The 20,445-nt window shown below is 40.7% G+C and overlaps 1 protein-coding gene across 7 annotated transcripts in view; it reads left to right on the top strand.

Annotated features, from left to right (window-relative positions):
• Poln (DNA polymerase nu) overlaps positions 1–20,445 on the top strand; it is a 125,408-nt gene that overhangs the window by 23,582 nt on the left and 81,381 nt on the right. For all 7 annotated transcript variants that reach the window (XM_019210322.2, XM_019210319.2, XM_033758849.1 and 4 more), the window contains exons 3-6: positions 5,780–5,853; positions 8,193–8,672; positions 12,663–12,835; positions 17,138–17,250. In XM_019210322.2, coding sequence (XP_019065867.1) covers positions 5,780–5,853; positions 8,193–8,672; positions 12,663–12,835; positions 17,138–17,250 — 840 coding nt within the window. The remainder of the gene's footprint in view (positions 1–5,779; positions 5,854–8,192; positions 8,673–12,662; positions 12,836–17,137; positions 17,251–20,445) is intronic.

Raw genomic sequence — 20,445 nt, 5'->3', positions numbered from 1 at the left:
TGTTTTGATGACATTGTACCAATCAGACAGCATGAACAAGAAATTGCAAGCTCATTAGACTCTGTCTGTTCCTATCAGGTGGGAGATAAATCCTAGGAAGATTCAGGGGCCCACCACAACTGAAGTTTATGGGAATTCAGTGATTTGAGTTGTGGTGTAGGACATTCCCTAGCAAGTGAAAGACAAATTGCTGCATTTTTTCACCTTTCATCGCTAAGAAGCAAGCATTTGATAGGCATCTGTGGACTTGGGGAGTGGAGGCAGCATCTGCCACATTTGAGAATATTGTTCCAACCCATATAGTGAGTGACACTGAAAGTCACTTGCTTCTGGCATAGCCCAGAGTAGGAAGGCTCTATAAGAGTTTCAGTAAATAAAGCAAATGGCCCAACCATGTGGACGTACATCCATGGCATTAAAGGTAGAAAAAGATGCCAAGTAATGTTTATGGCAAGGTCTTAACAGGAGAAACAGAATGCAGACTCCCAAGAACCTGAAGCAAGGCAATATCATCTGCAATAAAGAATTACGTATTTTCTGAAAACATAAAAAAAAAAAAGCAAGAGCCTCCTGCTGTGCCTCTGGCCCTTGACTGAGGTGGACTATAAGACCATGAGGATGTCAAGTGACCATGAAGTCAGAACTTCGCAGCATGGGCTGGTCTGGTCAGGCCACCAAGAGGAGGGCCTGTAGTAATCCACTATAAACTAGAAGTCATTCATTTGGTGTTAGGTACAAACAGGCCATCGGGCACAGCCAGATTGCCTGAATAGGTGATCCAGGCCCCCATAACATCCTTAGTGTTGGCACTGGTACCTCTTGTAAAGGGAGACAGTATTAAGAACAGCTGATAGAGAACAGAAAGGGTTGAGCCTGATTTACAATGGGTTGGCACAGTATGTAGTGCAAGCCAAAAGCTGGTTGCAGGCCCACCATAGCCCCAGAAGACAATGTTGAGGAGAAATTGGGTGGTAAAACATAGGCAAAAGTCTGTTTAAACATCCACTCTATGTGGAAAGATGCAACATTTGGACTTGTGTGTAGTGGCAAGTGGCTTAATGCATTGACCGGTGAGGTGGAATATAAAGATCAAAAGATCTGGCGTAGATCTTGAGGCAAGCTTCATGGAATGGGCATGAAGTATTTCCTACCCATAAGCATCTACCCCACAGGAAACACCAACCAGCGATGTGAACAGAATGGCGTGGCCAGCTGACACCTACCAGCCTCTGTCCTATGCTGCCCAGCACTAACACATGGTTACTCTTCAGCAGGCTCTGCATGACCTCAGCACCGTTATGTTCCTATTCACCAGAGCCAATTTAACTTTTTCTCTGTTGAACATCCAAACTTCCAATGAGAAATGCCAAGTGGCGCCATGCCTTGGTGTCAGATTGACAATGCTGAACCATCTATATACCCTGAAATGTATTTTTTATTTTTTTGAGATGGGGTCTTGAACTTATGGGCTCAAAAGATTGTCCCACTTCAGCCTCTCAGATAGCTGAGACTATAGATGCATCCCACTGCACCCAGCTTGAGTGATTTATTTTGATTGAATTGACACGTGTTCTAGGTATGGGTTCACCTTTCCCATTCACACTCCCTTGTTGGCTTCATAGCCCAAGGCTCCTAGAACACTTAATCAGCTGATGCAGGATCCACACAGAGCTGAGCACTGGTGTAGTGGGCACATGGCAGTAGCACAGACATGACCTCCCACTGCTCCCTGCCACATGCCCAGAAAGTGCTGCCTCACAGAGCAGCAGAATGGCCTGTGGAGGCACAGCTTGGGGATGGCACCCTGCATAGAAGGGGCAACAGCCTCCAAGGTGTGGTGTGTACATGACTGTTACTGGTGCAGTGTCCCCAGGATGTGATAAACAGGCCTGGGAGCTGAAAGGTGGAAGTTATCACTCCCAGTAGCCACTTAGGATATGTGTGTTCCCACACACACCTCTGGGTTCTACAGGTCTAGAAGTCGGACTCTCAGAGGGAAACCTTTCCACAGGGGCACAGGAAAAGGGCCATCCGATTTCAAGCACATTCCAGTCTCCTTGTGCTGAGAGGTTGGCAGGCAAGGAGTGCAGTCTCATCCTGCCAGGGTGATTGGTCCTGGGTGTAGGAGGAGGTACAGTTGCTACAACCTAGCATGGGTAAGGTTGCACCCAGGACATATGATTGGTCGCCTCCCTTCCCAAATTTAATGGCAAAGACAAGTAGCATGGCCAGAGAAGGGCACAATGAGCAGACCTTACCTCTCAGGAATGAGGTTTTGGGTCACTCCATCCATAGCCATCTAGATCAGCAGAGATGCTAAGCCACAGTGAGGGAACCTTTGGTGGGAGTGGAGGGAGATGGGTGTCATTTCAACCTGAGACTACCTGCAGCCACAAGGCATGGTTCATCCTGTCAACTTCCTTTTCTGAAGAAGAGACTGCCAGATCCTGAAAGTGCTGTCTTTGCAGTGTAGTGTGGACTGCAGCTAGTGCTGTGGGTGCCCAGCTTTCCCATTAGGAGCCACTGGGACAACCTCTCCTGGTGATCCTTCCAGCCACGGAGCTTGTGTGCCCACTGGTGCATTTCTTTCCCTAACAGCAACGAATCCAAGGACTGATTGGTGCTTGAGTACAAAGGTCCAGCTCTCGTGACCGCCTGGGGACCCTGTGTAGGGCCAGGCTCAGCCCAGAGAGGGCCTGAAGGGACTTGGTCTTAGGCAGTTCCTTCACTGGTCTCTCCTGCTTCCTCCATTCTTTATTGCAAACCAGTATGAACCTCCATTGTGGAGACAGCCTTCCAGGGGACTTGACCCATGCCAGGGTACATTTTCATATACATAAACGAGGGATACTTAGTCATTGTTCTAAAGAATGGTGTCATGATGTTCAGTCCATGGATACAGTTGTAGGTCATTCTTTTTTTTTTTTTTTTTTTGGGACCCGGGATTGAACTTGGGACCTTGTGCTTGCGGGTGGCGGAACCACTGAGTTAAATCCCCCAGCCTTGTAGGTCATTCTTTTTTTTTTTTTTTTTTTTTTGGTACCAGGGATTGAACTTGGGACCTTGTGCTTGCGGGTGGCGGAACCACTGAGTTAAATCCCCCAGCCTTGTAGGTCATTCTTTTTAATGGTCCTTTGGTTTATCATGTGAATGTCACATTATTTGTTCATTTTCCCTCTTGATTGATGTCTCCTTTATTTCCAGTCTTTTGCTACATGAGCAGAACTGCCATAAACGTTTGCTTTAAATCTATTTTTACCGTTGCATATATATGTACAAAGTAGTTAGCAAACATAAGTTTGGGAGTTTTATTCAGTGACTGATGTGCTTCCTAGCTCTGATTTTGTTGAGGGTCTTCTCCCCTCCCTTTCTCTCTCCCCCTCCCCATCATATAGATAAATGCACATATCTTTAAGTTTATTTATCCGAACTTCACAGCCTACACCCTTAATTCGGAAAGAGAACACTGGTAGCATTCCTGGGGGCTCACTTTGGATCGCTTCTCTCAGTTCCCACCGGTAAAGTTTGGATTTTTAATTTCAGTCAGGGTGCTAAGTAGTCACATTTTTACCAGCAATGCGTAAGATTCCCTCTTCCCCTTTATCTGCAGCCGTGTGTAACTTAGTGACAGAGACACATTCTGCGATATGCCTTCCAACGTGATTTCTTCATTGTGTGAGCATCACAAATGCTTTTATGTACACAAACTAGGACAGCTTTTGGTACTAGGGATTGAACTCAGGACCTTATGCTTGCGAGGCAGGAGATGGCACCACTGAGCTACATCCCTGGCCCGTCAGGTGATCTCTTATAAGGACTGCTGTCGTATATGCTGTTCCTTATGTGGACATGGTTTTAATTCACATTTCCTTGACTACTAGTGAGTTTCTGTATTATGCTTGTTTGTTCTCGGGGTTTGCTATTTTATGTATTGCCTTCCTGTCCTTTGCTTATTTTCTATTGAGTTATTTGTCTTTTCTTGTCAATGTGTAAGAGCTTGTTGTATAATTTAGGTATTAGCCCTGTGTCATTGTCCTTTTTGTTTCAAATGCACTGGTTGTGTTACCTGCTCTGTTTATTAATCTGTCCTTTCTATGGCGTTGAAATGCTATTGTTGTTTATGAAGTTATCACAAGTTCTGGGATCAGTTTGCAAATTATCTATTCTGTTCTAAAATTCTTTTCATCTGTTCCTATTCATATACCATGTAGGTTTGATTACAGTAGCTTTATGTGTATCCTGATGATCTGGCAAGGCAAGTCTTTTATTTTTAAATTTACATTTCTTATCTCTCTGCTTTTAATTTTCTAGAGCACATATTTGTAGTAATTAATATTTACATTCCTTGTGTTGAATCAGTGCATGTACATAACACATCTTAATTCATTTCTTAATCCTCTTTCCCTCCTCTCCCTCCCATTCTCACCGTCTCTTGATCCCTTTTGCATTTGAGAAAGATCTCCCTACTTCCTATTATGTTTTACTTTGTTCTTTATTTATAATTTGACTTTCTCATACGAATGAAATCAAAGCCATACAATATTTAAGCTTGTACATCTGATTTATTTCACTTAACATTATGGTGTCATGGTGTATTCATTTTCCTACAAATGACTCAGATTTATCTTTATGGCAGAGTAGTACCCCATTGTATACAGATATCACATTTTCTTTATCTGCTCATCTGTTGATGGACATATAGGCTACTTCCAAGATATAGCTATTCTGAGCTGTGCTGCTATACCATGGATGTGCATGGATCACTGTAATATGATGGCTTTAGCTCTTTCGGGAAGATACCTACAAGGGAAAGAGCTGAGTCAAATGGAGTTTCTAGTTTAGTTTCTTGAGGAGTCTCCATACTGATGTCCATATTGGTTGTGCTGGTTTGCATTCCCACCGACAATGAAAAAGGGTTGCTTCTATCCTGGAGCCTCGCCAGCATTTGTTACATCTGTCTTCAGATATTTAGTTTTTCACATGCAATTTGAAGTTACTAAATTGCTGTTTTAAAATAAAAAAGGCCTGGGGATGTCGCTCAGTGAGAAGGCCCTGGTTCAATCCACACTAACAAAACAAAACACACAGACACCCAAGTCACTCTGCTTTGAGTTGAATCCTTCTTGTACCACTTACTGTTCAGGTAAGGCCTCCAAAACTTAAAATAAAATCTAAGTTATGTTTGTATTAATGATGTTTTTCTGACTCTTCCACTGCAATATTATTGAGTTTACAAATGTCCTCAGTGGAGCTGGTGGGGGAGCTTAGAGGCAGAGCACTTGCCTCATGTGTACTGGGTCCTGGGTTTCATCCACGGCACCAAAAAGAAAAATCCTCAAACCTTTAAACTTTCAAAGTTTCTATAAAATGTAGACTTTGGGTTTTCAAAATCAAGCAGTCATATGCAAATGCCAAGTAATTATTGTCATTATTATTATTATTTTTGGTACCAGGGATCAAATTCAGGACCTTGTGCTTACAAGGCAGACAGCAGTACCACTGAGGTAAAGCCCCAGCCTGCCAAGTAATTATTTTTAATAAACATTTCATATTTACATAGATTTTCTCCAGTTGATTTCAAAATATTTCACATGACTAGATATTGTAATGATAATGTATATTTTTTAATTGTGAATTTTATTACAATAAAATTTAAGAAAATATATGTAAAGAAAAATGATTATGCCAGCTGTGTTCAATGTTTAGCTAATTGTGTGATTTATATTTCAAACTTTCTTTAATGCTCTATATTTCATTTTTGTTGTTTCTATCACTGTAGATGTGACCAACAAATCCAGTGTTAGGTATCCAGTGCTACTAGAAGATGGGAAAGATCGATCACTGGAAGAAAGGGTAAGTCATGGCAGATGTGGAAAATATGCTAGCCAGTGTGCACAGTTCTTTGTTCTCCAAGAACACACACGCAGTCTCTTGGGGATGAAGGAAAGGGAACACAAGCACCGTAGATTTCCATTGGAACTGGGCTAAGTCCCGAGGCGGGAGGAGGTTCAGAATGCCCAGGCAGTCGGAAGGACAGCTGACCCACCTGCCTGTGCACTGTGCCAGTGTGCTTGTCTGGGTGGTGGGGACAGCAGTTTGGGGTGCCTTTCTGAAGTACGGAAACTGTATCTGAGTTGAGATCCAGTGGCTGACTAGGAGTTAGCAAGCCTGAAGATTTCACTTTTAGAGTGTAAGGGAAGGATGCTGAAGACGTTTTTCAGGTTAAGGGAACTTTGGAGTATTGGAAATAAGCAGAAGTTCTGAAAGAAAGTGGTGCACAGTCCACAATGGATGAGTTAAGCATGTTGGTCTAGAGAGGAAAAAGGAGAGGTCCTGTCACTAAAGACCTTGTATGTGAAGCCTGGGATTTAGCTCAGTGGCACTGCACCTGCCTGGCAAGCACAGCATCCTGAGTTTAATTCCCAGTACAAAAAATAAATAAATAAATAAATAAAACAAAGACCTTATATATGAAACAGTGGTGGAGGGAGCCTAGGGGTTAAGTGAATGGACTCTAGCACAAACTACTTGTGCTCAGGTCCTGTCCTAACTTAATTCAAACTCAAATTTCCTATAGCAGAATAGGCATAATGATAGGACCTATTACTTGGTATGCTAGGATGATTATTCGGCCCTGGGATTTTGAAAAACCATGTATTTCCTGACATATCTTAAAGTTGCTTAAAATATAACAAGTTTTAAAAGTTGCAAAGGATGTGCTTTCTGGTATCTTGTTAATATTGACCTTTAAAATGTATCCACTATGATTAAAACTACTCTAGCAACATGATAGCCATAATCATCCTCTTCATAATTCACATGAACAATGGGCCAGGGACTTAGCCCAGTGGTTCCACCTCCTGCCTTGCAAGCACAGAGTCCTGAGTTTGATCCCCCAGTACCAAACTAAACTAAACAAACAAAAAAGAATACATCAAAGCCGGGCGTGGTGGCACACCCCTGTAATCCCAGCCCTGGGGGAGGCTGAGGCAGGAGGATCACTGTGAGTTTGAGGCCAGCCTGTTCTAGGTCAATCACAACTACATAGTGAGACCCTGTGTCAAAAAAAAAAAAAAAAAGGATACATGAACAAGATCTTCCATGGACTGAAATCTTTTTTCTTTTTCTTTTTCTTATTGAATTCCTTTTCTTGTATTGTCCTCCACAGAATTTTTAATTAATACAATTTTGTGGCTGAAAGTCTGTTCTTGAAAACCATATAAATTTCTCTGCAATAAAAGTGAATATGGGCCAGGGATTTAACTCAGTGGTTTTGCAGCCTTCCTTGCAAGCGCAAGGTCCTGAGTTTTATTCCCAATACATAAATATATATATAAGTTTACAAATTTCCATGACCCATGACCAAGTGTTAAAATATTTTGTTTAAGAATTATTTTTAGCTGGGATTTAGCTCAGTGGTTCAGCCTCCTGTCTTGCAAGTACAAGGACCCAAATTCAATCCCCAGTAACAACAAAAAATTATTTTTAAAGCAATATGAATACATAATTGTTTAAAACAAAGTGTTATCATAAATGAATCTTATGATGAAATGGATAGGGATGCTTTTTCCCCATTGGGTGTTTAGTTTGTGGATCTTTCAAGGTATATTGCACACTGCTGGAATGAGAAAGATCACTTCTGAGTTTTTTTTGGTACCAGGGATTGAACTCAGGACCTTGCGCTTGCAAGGCAGGCGGCAGAACCACTGAACTAAATCTCCTGACCAGAGCTATTTTTTTAAATTACTAAGTAGATTAATGTATTTTTAAATAGTTTTGGTGAATCTTATTTTCCCTATAACAGGCCTTTATTTGCAAGTTGTAAATTATTAATCCTTGCTCTTATACACAGACACAATATCCTCCATTCTTGGTACCTGTCATAACCACGGGCCAATGGAGGCATTTTGAGTTCCTGTCTACGCCAGACCTGGGACTGATAAGTGCACATTTCCTGTGGTAGAGAAAAGTCACTGTTCTAGAAAACACTACAGTTTTACTAGTAAGTGGAGTCCTAAGCAAGGTGCTGGGGTTCATCCCTAGTTACAAAGAAGGCAGGGGAGTACAATTATAAATAATGTGAAGCTTGTGTCCTCACATTATCATATACAAGTTTTATCAGAAATTAGTTTGGTTTGCAGGTCTGTCTTATGAGTCCATGTTTCAATGAAACTGTTTCCACTTTTCTGCAGAATCCTAAATCTTTAACAAGCGAAGCTTCAAGAGGGTCCATCAGGCCCTCCCCCAAGTCCTCCAAGGCCAGGCTCAAAGGACAGCTGTGTGCTGACCAAAAGCTGAAGAACATCAGCCCTTTGGCTTTTTCCAGCTGTTTGATTCCACAGTATAATGAAGAAGCTTCAGTTCTACAGCGAACAGAGAATAAGAGAAAGCATTTCCTAAAGGAAAATATAAACAAGGAAAGCATGAATCTTAAAAGAAAACATATTACATATGATAATTCCTCAGAGAAAACGAGTGAACACATGGCATTGGAAGAGGATGCTGACAAGGCTGAAGCCTATCTAACCTCTGGGGACTCAGGACACATTTGTGACATTAGGTATTTGGATGATTTGGCAAAAAGCCAGCTAACAGAAGCACTCAAGCAGGCAGCAGCCCTGGTAGTGACCCTGATGTATACGGATGGTTCCACCCAGTTAAGAGCTGACCAGGTTAGTAAACTGCTGGTTTTTGCTTTGGATCCATAAACGAAGCCTCTTTTCCTTTTTTTTTTTTTTGTACCAGGGATTGAACTCAGGACCTCGTGCTTGTCAGGCAGGTGCCGACACCTGGCAGCTGACAGCAGTTGCTGTGTAACTGAGCTATACCCCTGGCCCAAGAAGCCTCCTTTCTGAGTCTGTTTTTGATAGGAGAACTAGAATAGGTTTTAAGTCCTTCTCTTCCTCTCAGTGGCGAGCCAGTGATGATGTATAGTTCCAGTTTATATTCATCCCACCAGTAATGTACCAGAGCTTCAAATTTTCCACCTCATTGGATATGTTTGTCTTTTCTTTTTATTTTAAACCATTTAAATGGGTGTAAAAGTGGTTTTTCATTGTTCTTTTAAATTATATTAACCTGTCAGGTGTGGTGGCACACACCTGTAATCCTAGCACTTGGAAGGCTGAGGCAGGAGGATCACTGTGAGTTTGAGGTCAGCTTGGGCTACTTAATAAGTTTAAGGCCAGCTTGAATTACAGAGCAAGGCTCTGTTTTAAAAAATTACATTAACCTAATAACTATTACATTGCACATCTTTTTCTCTGCTTATTAGCCATTCATCTATCATCTTTGGTGAAATTCAATTTTTTTGCCCATTTAAAATTGGCTTATTTGGGGCTGGGGATTTGGCTCAGTGATCCTGCTGCCTTGCAAGGTCAGGAGTTTGATCCCTGGTTACCTCCCCCGCAATTGGCTTATTTGTGTTTTATTTCGGACCTAAAAGAGTTCTTTATATATTCTGATTCAAATCCTTCATAAGATAGATGATTTGTAGTTCACCCAATCTGTGTCTTTTTGTTTTTTTCTTGATGGTGTCTTTTGAGGAACAAAACACTTTAAGTCTAATGAACTCTAGTTTTTAAAAGTTTTGTTGCCTGTGCTTTTGTTATATCTAAGAATGCTTTCTCTATCCCAGGTCATAAAGATTTATTTTTGTTTTGTTTTGCTATTACGGTATTTGAACCTAGGCCTTTTGCGCTGAGCTGCATCTCCAGCCCTTTTTTATTTTTTATCTTGAGTTCGGGTCTTACCAAGTTGCCCAGGCCTATAACTCTCCTTCATAAGCCTCCCAGACTGCCAGGATTATAGGCATGCTCCATCACGTCTGGCTCTTGTTCCCCCCACTTCAGGGGTTTTATAGTTTTAACGCTTTCATTTAGAGTAGTGACCCAACCTGTTACACAGTATGCAAGGCAGGAGATCAGGGCAGAGACTCACCTTTGCATGTGGCTATCCAGTTAGTTGACCAGTATAATTTGTTGAAAATACTCTTTTCCCTATTGAATTTTCTTAGTACTTTTATTAAAAATCAATTGACTATAAATCTAAGGGTTTATTTTTAGATACTGAATTCTTTTCCTTAATCTTTATGTCTGTCCTGTGCCATCTCCCTCTCTCTCTCTTTCTCTCTCTTTTTTTGAGACATGGTCTGGCTATGCAGTTCACGCTGGCCTCAAACTCATGGTGATCCTCCTGCCTCAGCCTCCTGAGTACTGGGATTACAAACATGTACTACCACACCCAGCTTGCACCATATTAATCCTTTTCAAGATTCCTTTGAGTGTTATTGTTATTTGGTATTTCCATATAAATATTAGGATTCGTTTGTCAGTTTCTGTGAACTATCAGCTGGGATTTTGATTCAAATTGTATTGTAACCATAGGTTAATTTTGCCATCTTAATCATATTGAATTTTCTGATTATGAACATGGGATATCTCTTCATTTATTTAAAACTTTAGTTTTGTTTAGCAGTGCACTGCAGCTTTCAGTGTGATATGCAAGTCCTTTCTTCCTTCTTTCATTTTCCTCTTTTCCTTCTTTTTTTTTCTTCCTTGTCTTTCTGTTATCTAAACTAGTCTCAAACTCCTGAGGTCAAGCACTTTTGCCTCAGCCTCCTGAGTACCTAGTACTACAGATACACATCACCATGCCCATTTTGAATTCACAAATCCTTTTCTTTTTGAATCGAATTTGGGACCTTGTGCTTTTGAGGCAGGCGGTGGAACCATTGAGCTAAATACCCGGCCCACCATTCCCATTATGAGAGACATTTTGCTGGCTAAATATTTAGTAGTTTAAACATGTTACTCTACTGTCTTCTAACTTTGCTTATTTCCCAAGAAATCTGCTGTCGTGTTATTTTTATTTCTCTCTATGATCAGCTTCTATTAATGTTTGTCCTTTATCATTGATTTAAGGACTTTTGGTATATTTGTTTTTGAGAAAAATCTTGAACTCTCTATGTAGCCCAGGCTAGACCTGAACTCAAAATTCTCGGCCTCGGCCTCCAGAGGGCTGGGATTACAGATGTGGGCCACCACACCCTACTAAGTTTAAGCTATTTAATTATGATGTAGTTTTCTTAAAGTAGTTTTCTTCTTTTTTTTTTTTTGTACCTAAGGTTTATTGATCTTCTTGGGTAACTTGGGGAGGAGTATCATATTTATTAAATTGAATTTTCCAATGTTTGAATATGACATGTCTTGATTTATTTAGGTCTTCTCTGATTTCTTTCATCAGTATTTTGAGGCTTTCAGCACACACATTCTAAAAATTAATTTTATTGGTACATTTAAAGTATACAATGTAATGACATTCATAACTGGAAATTTGCACCTTTACATAATCCATCTTGGTTCTAATATTTTCCCCATTCCCGGGTCCTCCCTTCAATCCACCCCTCCCTATCTACAAAGACTTTGTTTCCATTTTTTCTTTTTCTCATGTTAATTCCATTCTCATCTTTCCTTTCCTCTACCTCTCCCACTTCCCTTCCCCCTTTGCACCTTTTCTTCCTGTTTCACATTATCTATTATACCTTTTAGTCCTTATTTACACTTTTATTTTCTCACACTAGAGAAACTATTTGGTATTTACACATATGTGTCCTATTCATTTCACTTGAGTATCACCTCAATGTGCATCCATTTAGCTATAAGTGTCTCTAGCTTCTCATTCTTTATGTCTGAGTAGAGCTCCATTTTATAAACAAACAAACAACAAAAAAACATGTTTTCTTTATCCAGTCTCCTGTTGGTGGGCATTTGGGCTGCTTCCAAGTTTTAGCTATCACGGATTGTGCTGCTATGAACATGGGTGCACGTATATCATTGTGGTTTGATTCTTTAATTCTTTGGGGAAGATACCCAGCAGGGCACAGCTGGGTCAAAAGGGACCTCCAATCCTAATTCTTTGAGGCATCTCCATACTGATTTCTTTCCACAGGGGTTGCACCAGTCTACACCCCCACCAGCAGTGGAGCAAGGTTCCTCTTTTCCTGCAGCCCACTAGCCTTTGTTATTGGTTGATTTCTTAACAGCAGCCATTCTTCCTAGGGTGAGGTGGAATCTCAGGGTTGTTTTCATTTGCATTTCTGAAATGACCAGTGATGTTGAACATTTTTTCATATGTTCAGCACAAAAATTTTATACATGTTTTGTTGATTTTTTTGTCTCTTTCATTTTTTTTGGAGTTACAATAAATGGCAGTTTAAATTTTTTATTTTCATATATTTATTGCCACTATATAGAAATATATTTGATTTTTAAATTTTCATATTTTGATTTTGTATCCCGAAACCTTGCCACATTCACGTTTTAGTTTCAGGATTAAAAAAATGGATTCATTTGGATTTTCCACATAGTTATTTATGCCATTTGTAAATAGGGACAGTGTAATTCTTCCTCTTTGATCTACATGCCTATTATTTCCTTTTCTTGTCATATTGTACTGGCTAAGACTTTTATGATTATGTTGAATAGGGTAGAAACCAGATTTGGGGAGTAAAATCATGGTTTGGTTTTTGGCCAAAAGACTATTCATTTACAGGTGTAACTTTAGACCTTTTCTCTCCCAACCTGTTTAATTATAAAATGACATATCTTACTCGAATAGACATTTTGTCTGTTTAACTTTGGAACTTCATTGTATATTCCCAGGCTCCAACTTCTTGTGTTAGAGGGATTGTGATGTTACTAAAGGGCCAGGTGGAAGCAGGCTCCTTCTGGAGTCTGGAGGAGGGATTCAAGCGGGAGGATCAGTGCATATACATACACACAGAGCACACCTGTCTCTGGGACCAAGAACAGGAAGCACATAAGATATTTGCCAGGTAAGAAACCTGATTACCTTCAATTCTGCTTATGTCCTGCTTCATCCTAATGTAGTTTGCAAGCTCCAGTTTTAATTATTTAGGCTTTAGAAATTTTGTGTGGCCAAATGAAAATGAAATAGATCTAAATGACAGAAACCTCTGTAAACGCTGACCCCACCCAAGTTTTTTTTTGGTTTGTTGTTTTTTTTTTTGGTATCGGGGATCAAACTCAGGACCTTGCACTTGTGAGGCAGGCAGCAGTACCACTGAGCTAAATCGCTGGCCCTGTGTATACTTTTCTTTTTAAAGAACAACTGCAAGGCAGGCAAAGGCACCACTGAGCTAAATCCCTGCCCCTGCCCTGGAGCTTTTGAAGTGAGCCCCACTAGTTCTGCAGGAGTCTTCTGAGGTTTGAATCTCTTCAAGGTGAGACCTTGGGGAGTAAAGCCTTATCTCAAGTCTGAAAACCCACTGTCACTGCCAGGGCCCCGATGATTTCCCAGCCCTCTTCCTTCCCTCACGTGTGAGAAAATGAGCTATCTCTGCCGGCAGAGTCAGCTGTCCTCTCTGCCACCAAGTGGTGCCAGCTTCAATGCTTTGTGTCTGTGAAAGTACAGTTTGGATTTAGTTTGGCCCCCGTGATGGCTTATGTCTAGGTGTCCCCCCCCAAAGCCTCATGTGGTCATAGGTAGGGCTTTTCAGAGGTGGCTGGATCAAGTGTGATTATTGAACTAGTCCCCTGATTGGGCTCTGGGAAGACGGCGACAATGTTGACAAATATAGTACTCTGTACACAAGAAATCCTTAACCTTTGTGTCTACTTTTTTTTTTTGGTACCGGGGATTGAACTCTAAACCTTGCACTTGCAAGGCAGGCAGTGGCACCACTGAGCTAAATCCCCGGCCCTGTGTATACTTTTCTTTTTAAAGAACAATTAGTCAGGTCTGTTCTCTGGAGGGCCTTTGTGAGACTAGAGTCCTAGTATTTGGACAGCTTTGCCTGATTTCCAGTTTTATATATGCTACTCACATGCTACACTTGAACGTCTGGTAGCCATTCGGGCTTGTGCATCCTGAGCCCCATCTTCCCTGCTGCTCCTCCACAACCTGGCTGAGTGGGTCCATGTCATCACCAGCTGCCAGAATCTCAGGCCAAAAGGCTTGATACTATTTTTGACTTTGATTTTTCCATGAACTGTATCCAAGTTCTTTGTGACCCCTATTGGCTCCACTTCAAGAAGTAGCTGGACTCTGTCCTACTCTCACCCGGGTAGGCTGTTCTTCTGGTGAGCTGCGGCAGCATCTTCCTGCCTGGACAGCTGTTCCACCTGCCCCTTCAGCCCAGCTGTCAGAGGGACCTGGGAAAACATTAGTCAGATTGTGCCACTTTCCCCACGACCCTCTGATGGCTTCTGCTTGCTCTGAAGCCAAGTAAGAGTTCCTGCCACTGACCGAGTGCCTGTGGGATCCTTCTGCCATGCCTGTTCCTCTCCTCTGACTTGGGTGCTTGACCTTTTGCCAGAACTGTGCATGTCCTCCCCTCCTTGTAGCTCCCCCCCAGATAGCCACATGGCTTGCTGCCTCATCCCATTAGATTTTTCTCGGACCCAACAAACAAAGAGTGAATTATGAAAACACGAAAGTAGAGGGTAGCATCACACTCACCTAGACAAATGTCACCAGATATTTGTATACTTCCTTCATCTGTCCCTTTGTAGAGGTGGCTGAGTGGGCTGGATTCAAAGGAAATTCCAAACTTGTCATTCACCTTCACTTAAGGAACAGCTTTAAGAAATGTGGGCTTTTTTTTTTCAATAGCCACAATACTAACTTTAAACTTAAATATAATGTTCAATTCAAATTTAAAGTCATCTGATTGTCTCGAAATGTCTTTCTACAATATTGGGATCAGGGCCCCAACCATGTCCACACATAACATTTGATGGACTTCTCTCTTGTCTTCTAGTCTAAACCATCTTGTAGAGGTTCCATATCTTTAGTTTGTCTATTTACTTCATTGCGAGGTTCTTTAACTTGCTTTCCTTTCTTCTTTATATAGTGTACACTGAAGTTTGGTTCTAAAGACTCGATCCAGCTTTTTTTCTCAGTCTTACCTTTTCTTCCACATTTATTAGCTAGAATTTCTATAAAATGCTCTCCTTCATTGGCTAGGCTTTTTGTTCTTCTTATCCTTCATGTCTTCCCCATGCGTTACTTGTTAGCCGGACCTTTCCTAGTACCCTCCTGGTACCACCCACATTCTCTTCCTCATTTTCTCCTGTAATACCTACCACCAGCACCATTATATGTGTCTACCTATTTATTGTTTTCCACTCCTAAGAGCAGGGATTTTAGTTTCATTTATTTTTGTATTCTCATGTCTTAGAACAATGCCCTATGACAGGTGCTTAATATTTAGTCAGCTTTTTTAATGAATGAATGAATGTTGAAGATTCATTTTTATAAATTCCAGGATAATTATATGAAGATAATGCCTTGAAAACTGTAAAAGAGTTATAATTCCAATTCTGTAATAGTGTCTCTGGGATTCAAAATGAATTTGTATAAGACACAATTAATGTATTATTAAAACACACTTAATATTTTTCAAAAACATACTTAATTACATCTATTAGCTATATATTCAAGGCCTTTTGAGTGCTAAGTCCACACACAAGATCTCTCATCTTTACGTTATCTCCATATATTTGGTCTTATTAATTCCATCTTTTAGATGAGGAAATTGAGACAGAGAGATAATTAAAGCTATATATCAGTCTTGTGAGTTTTGACTCAAATTTTTGTTTTTAGGCCCAAATCTAGCTTTTTTTGTTTTTATTTTTTGCAGTGTTAGGGATCAAACCCAGTGCATTGCAAATACTGAAAACACCACTGAGCTATACCCCAACCCTACCTAACTTTTAAAATATATTGTAGGTGACTTTTTGTTTTGTAAATGTGACATAATTGACTTACACAGTTGGCTCATAAAATACATTCTGTTTTAGCTTTTTTTATCTTGTGAGATCTTCTTTCGCTGTTTGTCTTATCAAGCAGACATCAGTGGCCTGTGCTCCCCAGCAGAAGGCCCAGTGGCTGTTAGATACCTCACCCAGGACCTGCAGGGCCTTCAGGAACTCTTCGCCCTGTAACCTGATCCCTCTTTCCTCTCTGTTCCCCTGAGGGTCTCTCTGGGGTCTGTCTGAGCCAAGACCAGAGCTGTGCTACACTACTGACAGTTTGCCCTCCCTGCCACCTGGGCTCCCTGTTTGAAGAAACCAAGGGGAAGTCACATAACTTGGAAAAACCCTGAAAATGTCTCTCTCTGAAGTGAAACAAGTCAAGTCCTAGTATAAAAAAATTTTTTTTGGTACCGGGGATCGAACTCAGGCCCTTGCACTTGTTTATTTTGGGGGGGCGGGGTTTGTTTGTTTTTGAGACAGGATCTCACTAGGTAGTTCAGACTGACCTGGAACTCACTATATAGCCCAGGCTTGGCTCGAACTCACAGCAATCCTCCTGCCTCAGCCTCCTGAGTGCTGGGATTACAGGCGTGCGCCACCACACATTTACTATGCAGGAGATTCATACCTTGGTATCTTAGCGTTTAAGCTCTGGTCTCAGAGCCCTGTCACCACTCATCATATGTAACCTTTGGAAGCTAAGGTCCCATACCTGTGAAATGTACAGATTGTATAGCGGTGGGATGGAGTTTTGGTGTGCAGCCCTCATGAGGTGTTAGCGTGGTACCAGTACATGGTAATTATTTGACAGACACGAACAGTTGTGAGTTCCATATTCAAGAAGATCATGAGATACAGTCCAGCAAATGCTGATCCTTGTGTGCTCGGTATGTGGACAGAATACGGAAGGTACAAAGAGACCTGCTCCCCACTGAGGATAGCACTTGAGTAGGTTGCAGAGTTGTGGGAGGGAAACTGTAGTCCAGAATGAGCAAGTGCAGTGGCCCAGGAGCCAGAGGGAAATGGTACAGTCTAGTGATGGAGAGAGCGACTCAACATGCAGGCTGTTGCAACGTCTGAGGGGTTCCAGGATTTCAGGTTGGGGCACTGCTTTGGGGCCCAGCAGCTGGAGTCTGGAGTATGTATGCTTTCTGCAGAAATTCAGACCTCACTCTGTGGCCTGTGTCTCTCCCTAATTTACAACATACAGACAAGAAATAATGCCTGCCTCACAGAATTCATTACTAAGGCATGTATATACTAAATAACGACAGCTTTTAGTAGAGTATTAATATTTTTTCCAAGGTCAACAGTTCTGAATTAATGTCCAAATCAGTGAATTTCTTTCTATCTCCTAGGAAAGTGCTATTCCAAACACTGAAATGTAAATGCCCTGTTATTTGTTTTAATGCCAAGGACTTTGTGAGAACAGTACTGCAATTTTTCGGTGATGATGGCAGTTGGAGGCGTGGTGAGTTGCGTTTACATTGTCTTTACAGTTTAAGTCTTCAGCAGCGACACCCCTGGGGTGAGAGGACGGTGAGCATCACCTGGTCACACCTGTACTGACATACATGCCCACACACCTGCCCTGGCCACGGGGTAGCCCTTCTCCTGTGGGCTAAGTGATACCTGAGCTTTCACCAGTATATATCCCTTTGGTAATTCACTAGTTTTTTGGTACCAGGGATTGAACTCAAGTCCTTGCACTTGCGAGACAGGCAGCAGAACCACTGAGCTAAATCCCCAGCTCCCCTTTGGTAATTTAAAGTAGAAAAAAAAAAAAAAAGAACTTCTGCAGCAGAGTCAGACTGGGATTTATTATTATCACAAAGGTAAAACTTTCTAAGAATTAAACTACAGTCCTAAGCAATTAACATCAAAACAATGTCAGAGACACTTTATCTTTCATTTCAAATGGTAAAAGGCCAGGGATTTAGCTCAGCGGTTTGCTGACTGCTTGGCAAGTGCAAGGGTCTGAGTTTGATCCCTAGTACAAAACAACAACAACAACAACAATAAACCCCCCCAAAATAAAAATAATAGCAATATTTTTATAACATTTTTACTAGGTAAGTAGATAAATGATAAATTTAACAAAAATGTTCACTGTAGAATCTAGGTAGTGAACATTTATGTGTTCACTCCAATTCTTTTCAAATTGTATGTTTGGAAATATTCAGAATATAATATCAGAAAGATATTATAGATATTTTTATTACATTATGTCATATTTATTACAAGATAATTTTATTATAGAAAATTTCTGACAAGAAATAAGGTCCCCATCAACCTATTCAATAATTATCAACCTGTAGACAATCTTTTTCCTCTGCAACTCTCCATACTCCAAACTGCAAATTACGAGCATTATATAATTAATCTCTAAATATTTCAGTTGTGTGACTGAAATACAAAGATTCCTGCTTAAAGTGATGCCATCACTCCCCCAACCTGAGGCTGCAGCAATCTCTTCATGACTAGCCACCCAGCTAGTGTTTGAACTTCCACTTTTGTCCTGTATCTGTTTTTATTTGCTTACCTTTTTTTTGATGTTAGAAGCAATCAGTTGTCATTGTTTAGGTTCCTTAATTGCAACGTGGTGACACAGCTATCTGTCTTCCTTTCCACCTTTTCCAACTTTTAGTAATTGTCTATTACTCTTCTACATTCAGAACAGCTTTATTTTGGCATCCACATATGAGAGAGAACAGACGGTGCTTTGTTTGTGTTTGACTTCTTCATTTGTGCCCTCCGGTGCTATTCATTCTGTTGTAAAGGTTAGGATATCATTCTTTCTCATGGCTGATTAATACTCCATTGTCTCTTCATCTGAAGATGGTCACATATGTTGAATCCACATCTTAGCAATGATGAATAGTGTTGCAATGAACATGAATTTGCAGATGTGTCTGATATGTGGGTATCATTTCCTTTGGAGATACACCCCAAAATAAGATAGCTAGATCATATGATAGATCTGTCTACGTTTAGTTTTTAAAGGAATTCTTCTGTTTGCCATAGTAGCTATGCTATAGAATCCCCTTTCTCCGTATCTTCACCCCCTTGGATGAGAGCTCCCTTTCCTCCAGCACTTATTTAATAACATTCAGTGTATTTTGATCCATTGTACAGTCTTTGATGAATTAGGAAGTGAGTCTTTGTGACGTAAGCCCAATCATCCAGCTTCTAGGGTTGCTTTAACACACTGCCTTCAGTTGGGGTTTTCTGTTGTTCTTTTTTTTTTTTTGAAACAGTGTCTGGGTGTTTAAAACTTTATCCTGTCACAGTTCTGGGGGCCAGAAGACTAACATCAAGGTGTTAGCAGGGCTGTTCCTTCTGGAGTCTGAGGGAGGACCCACCCATCGTGCCCTCCCAGGTCCTGGTGGGAGTCAGCAGTCCAGGGTGTCTGCCTCCACTTCCCCTTCCCTGTCTGTGTCGCTTCTCCTTTGCTGTCTCTCATAAGTACACCTCTCATTGGATTTAGGCTCCCTCCTAGCCCAAGGTGACCTCAGGATTCCTACACAGGCTTCAGGTAGACATATCTGTTGGGGGCCACAGTTAACCCCACTACAAGGTCCAACTTCTTAGTACCACTGTTGCAAAGTAGCCAGCCACTGAGGTATGGATTTATTTCTGACTCCCAATTCTATTCCACTGAGCTCTGGGTCTGTCCTTTTATCAGTGTTGATTATGTGTGTTTTACTGTGTAGTTTAAAGACACTAGAAGCATTTATACAGTATTAGGTTTTTCTTTGAATTCCTAGTTCATATATTGAGTTTTGTTGCCCATTACTCGTATTTATCACCTTATCATATTTATCACTTCTTACCTATAATCCGTTTTCAAGCTCTTCATTTTTTTTCTTTAATTTTTTTCTCTTTTCTATCTTTTTTCAAGGCATTATCAATTATATTTATTTGCTTCTGGGACCTGCTTCATCAGTTTTTATTTCTGAAATCTTTTTATTTCTCTTTCCTGGATTCTGTCATTTCTTTTATAATTTTTCTTTTTCTAGATTGTCTAATTTCTAAGTATTTTTAGTTCTGATTTCTTTTTTCATAGCCTCCAACATTTTCTTAGCTTATTTTAAATCTGTTTTGTTGGCATTTCTTTTTTCAACTATTGGTGTTTCTCCCTACTGAGGGGATTTGTCTTGGCAGACTGCTTTGTTAATGGTGAAAAGGCGTTTACAAGACCAGCCCTAGGCCATTCCAGCTCTGCTAGGCCTCACCACGGACTTTCAAACATGCCTTTCATTAAGAACCTTTAACTTTGAGACATTAGAGTAGTGAAAGGCAAGGAATGAAATACCCTGTTGGGTCAGTCCACAGTAACAGTGTCGTGTAAAGTTGCCGACTTGGGGGCAGCACCCAAAATGACTGTTGATTCCCATCTCAAGTTCCACATCTGCCAATGTAGGATGTCTTGGACATCAAATGAAACACTTATGACACTGGCTGCTTTGGTAAATACAAGTTTCTTATACTAGTACTATTTAAAGGTGCCGGAAAACATAATATATAATATAATAATGTAATGCAGTTTAATTTGAAGGAAAACTCCTTTCTGTTTATTTTTGTTTAAAGATCTTAGTGGGCTTTATTAGCAATTTTAGAATCTGATCACACTATTCTATAGTACTCTCTAAACTCTTTATTTTTG

Source organism: Fukomys damarensis, unplaced genomic scaffold, assembly GCF_012274545.1.
Source record: "Fukomys damarensis isolate Sample0158 unplaced genomic scaffold, DMR_v1.0_HiC HiC_scaffold_35, whole genome shotgun sequence".
NCBI lineage: Eukaryota > Metazoa > Chordata > Mammalia > Rodentia > Bathyergidae > Fukomys > Fukomys damarensis.
The sequence above is the reverse complement of the archived record's forward strand: the minus strand, read 5'-3'. Positions and strand labels throughout refer to the sequence as shown.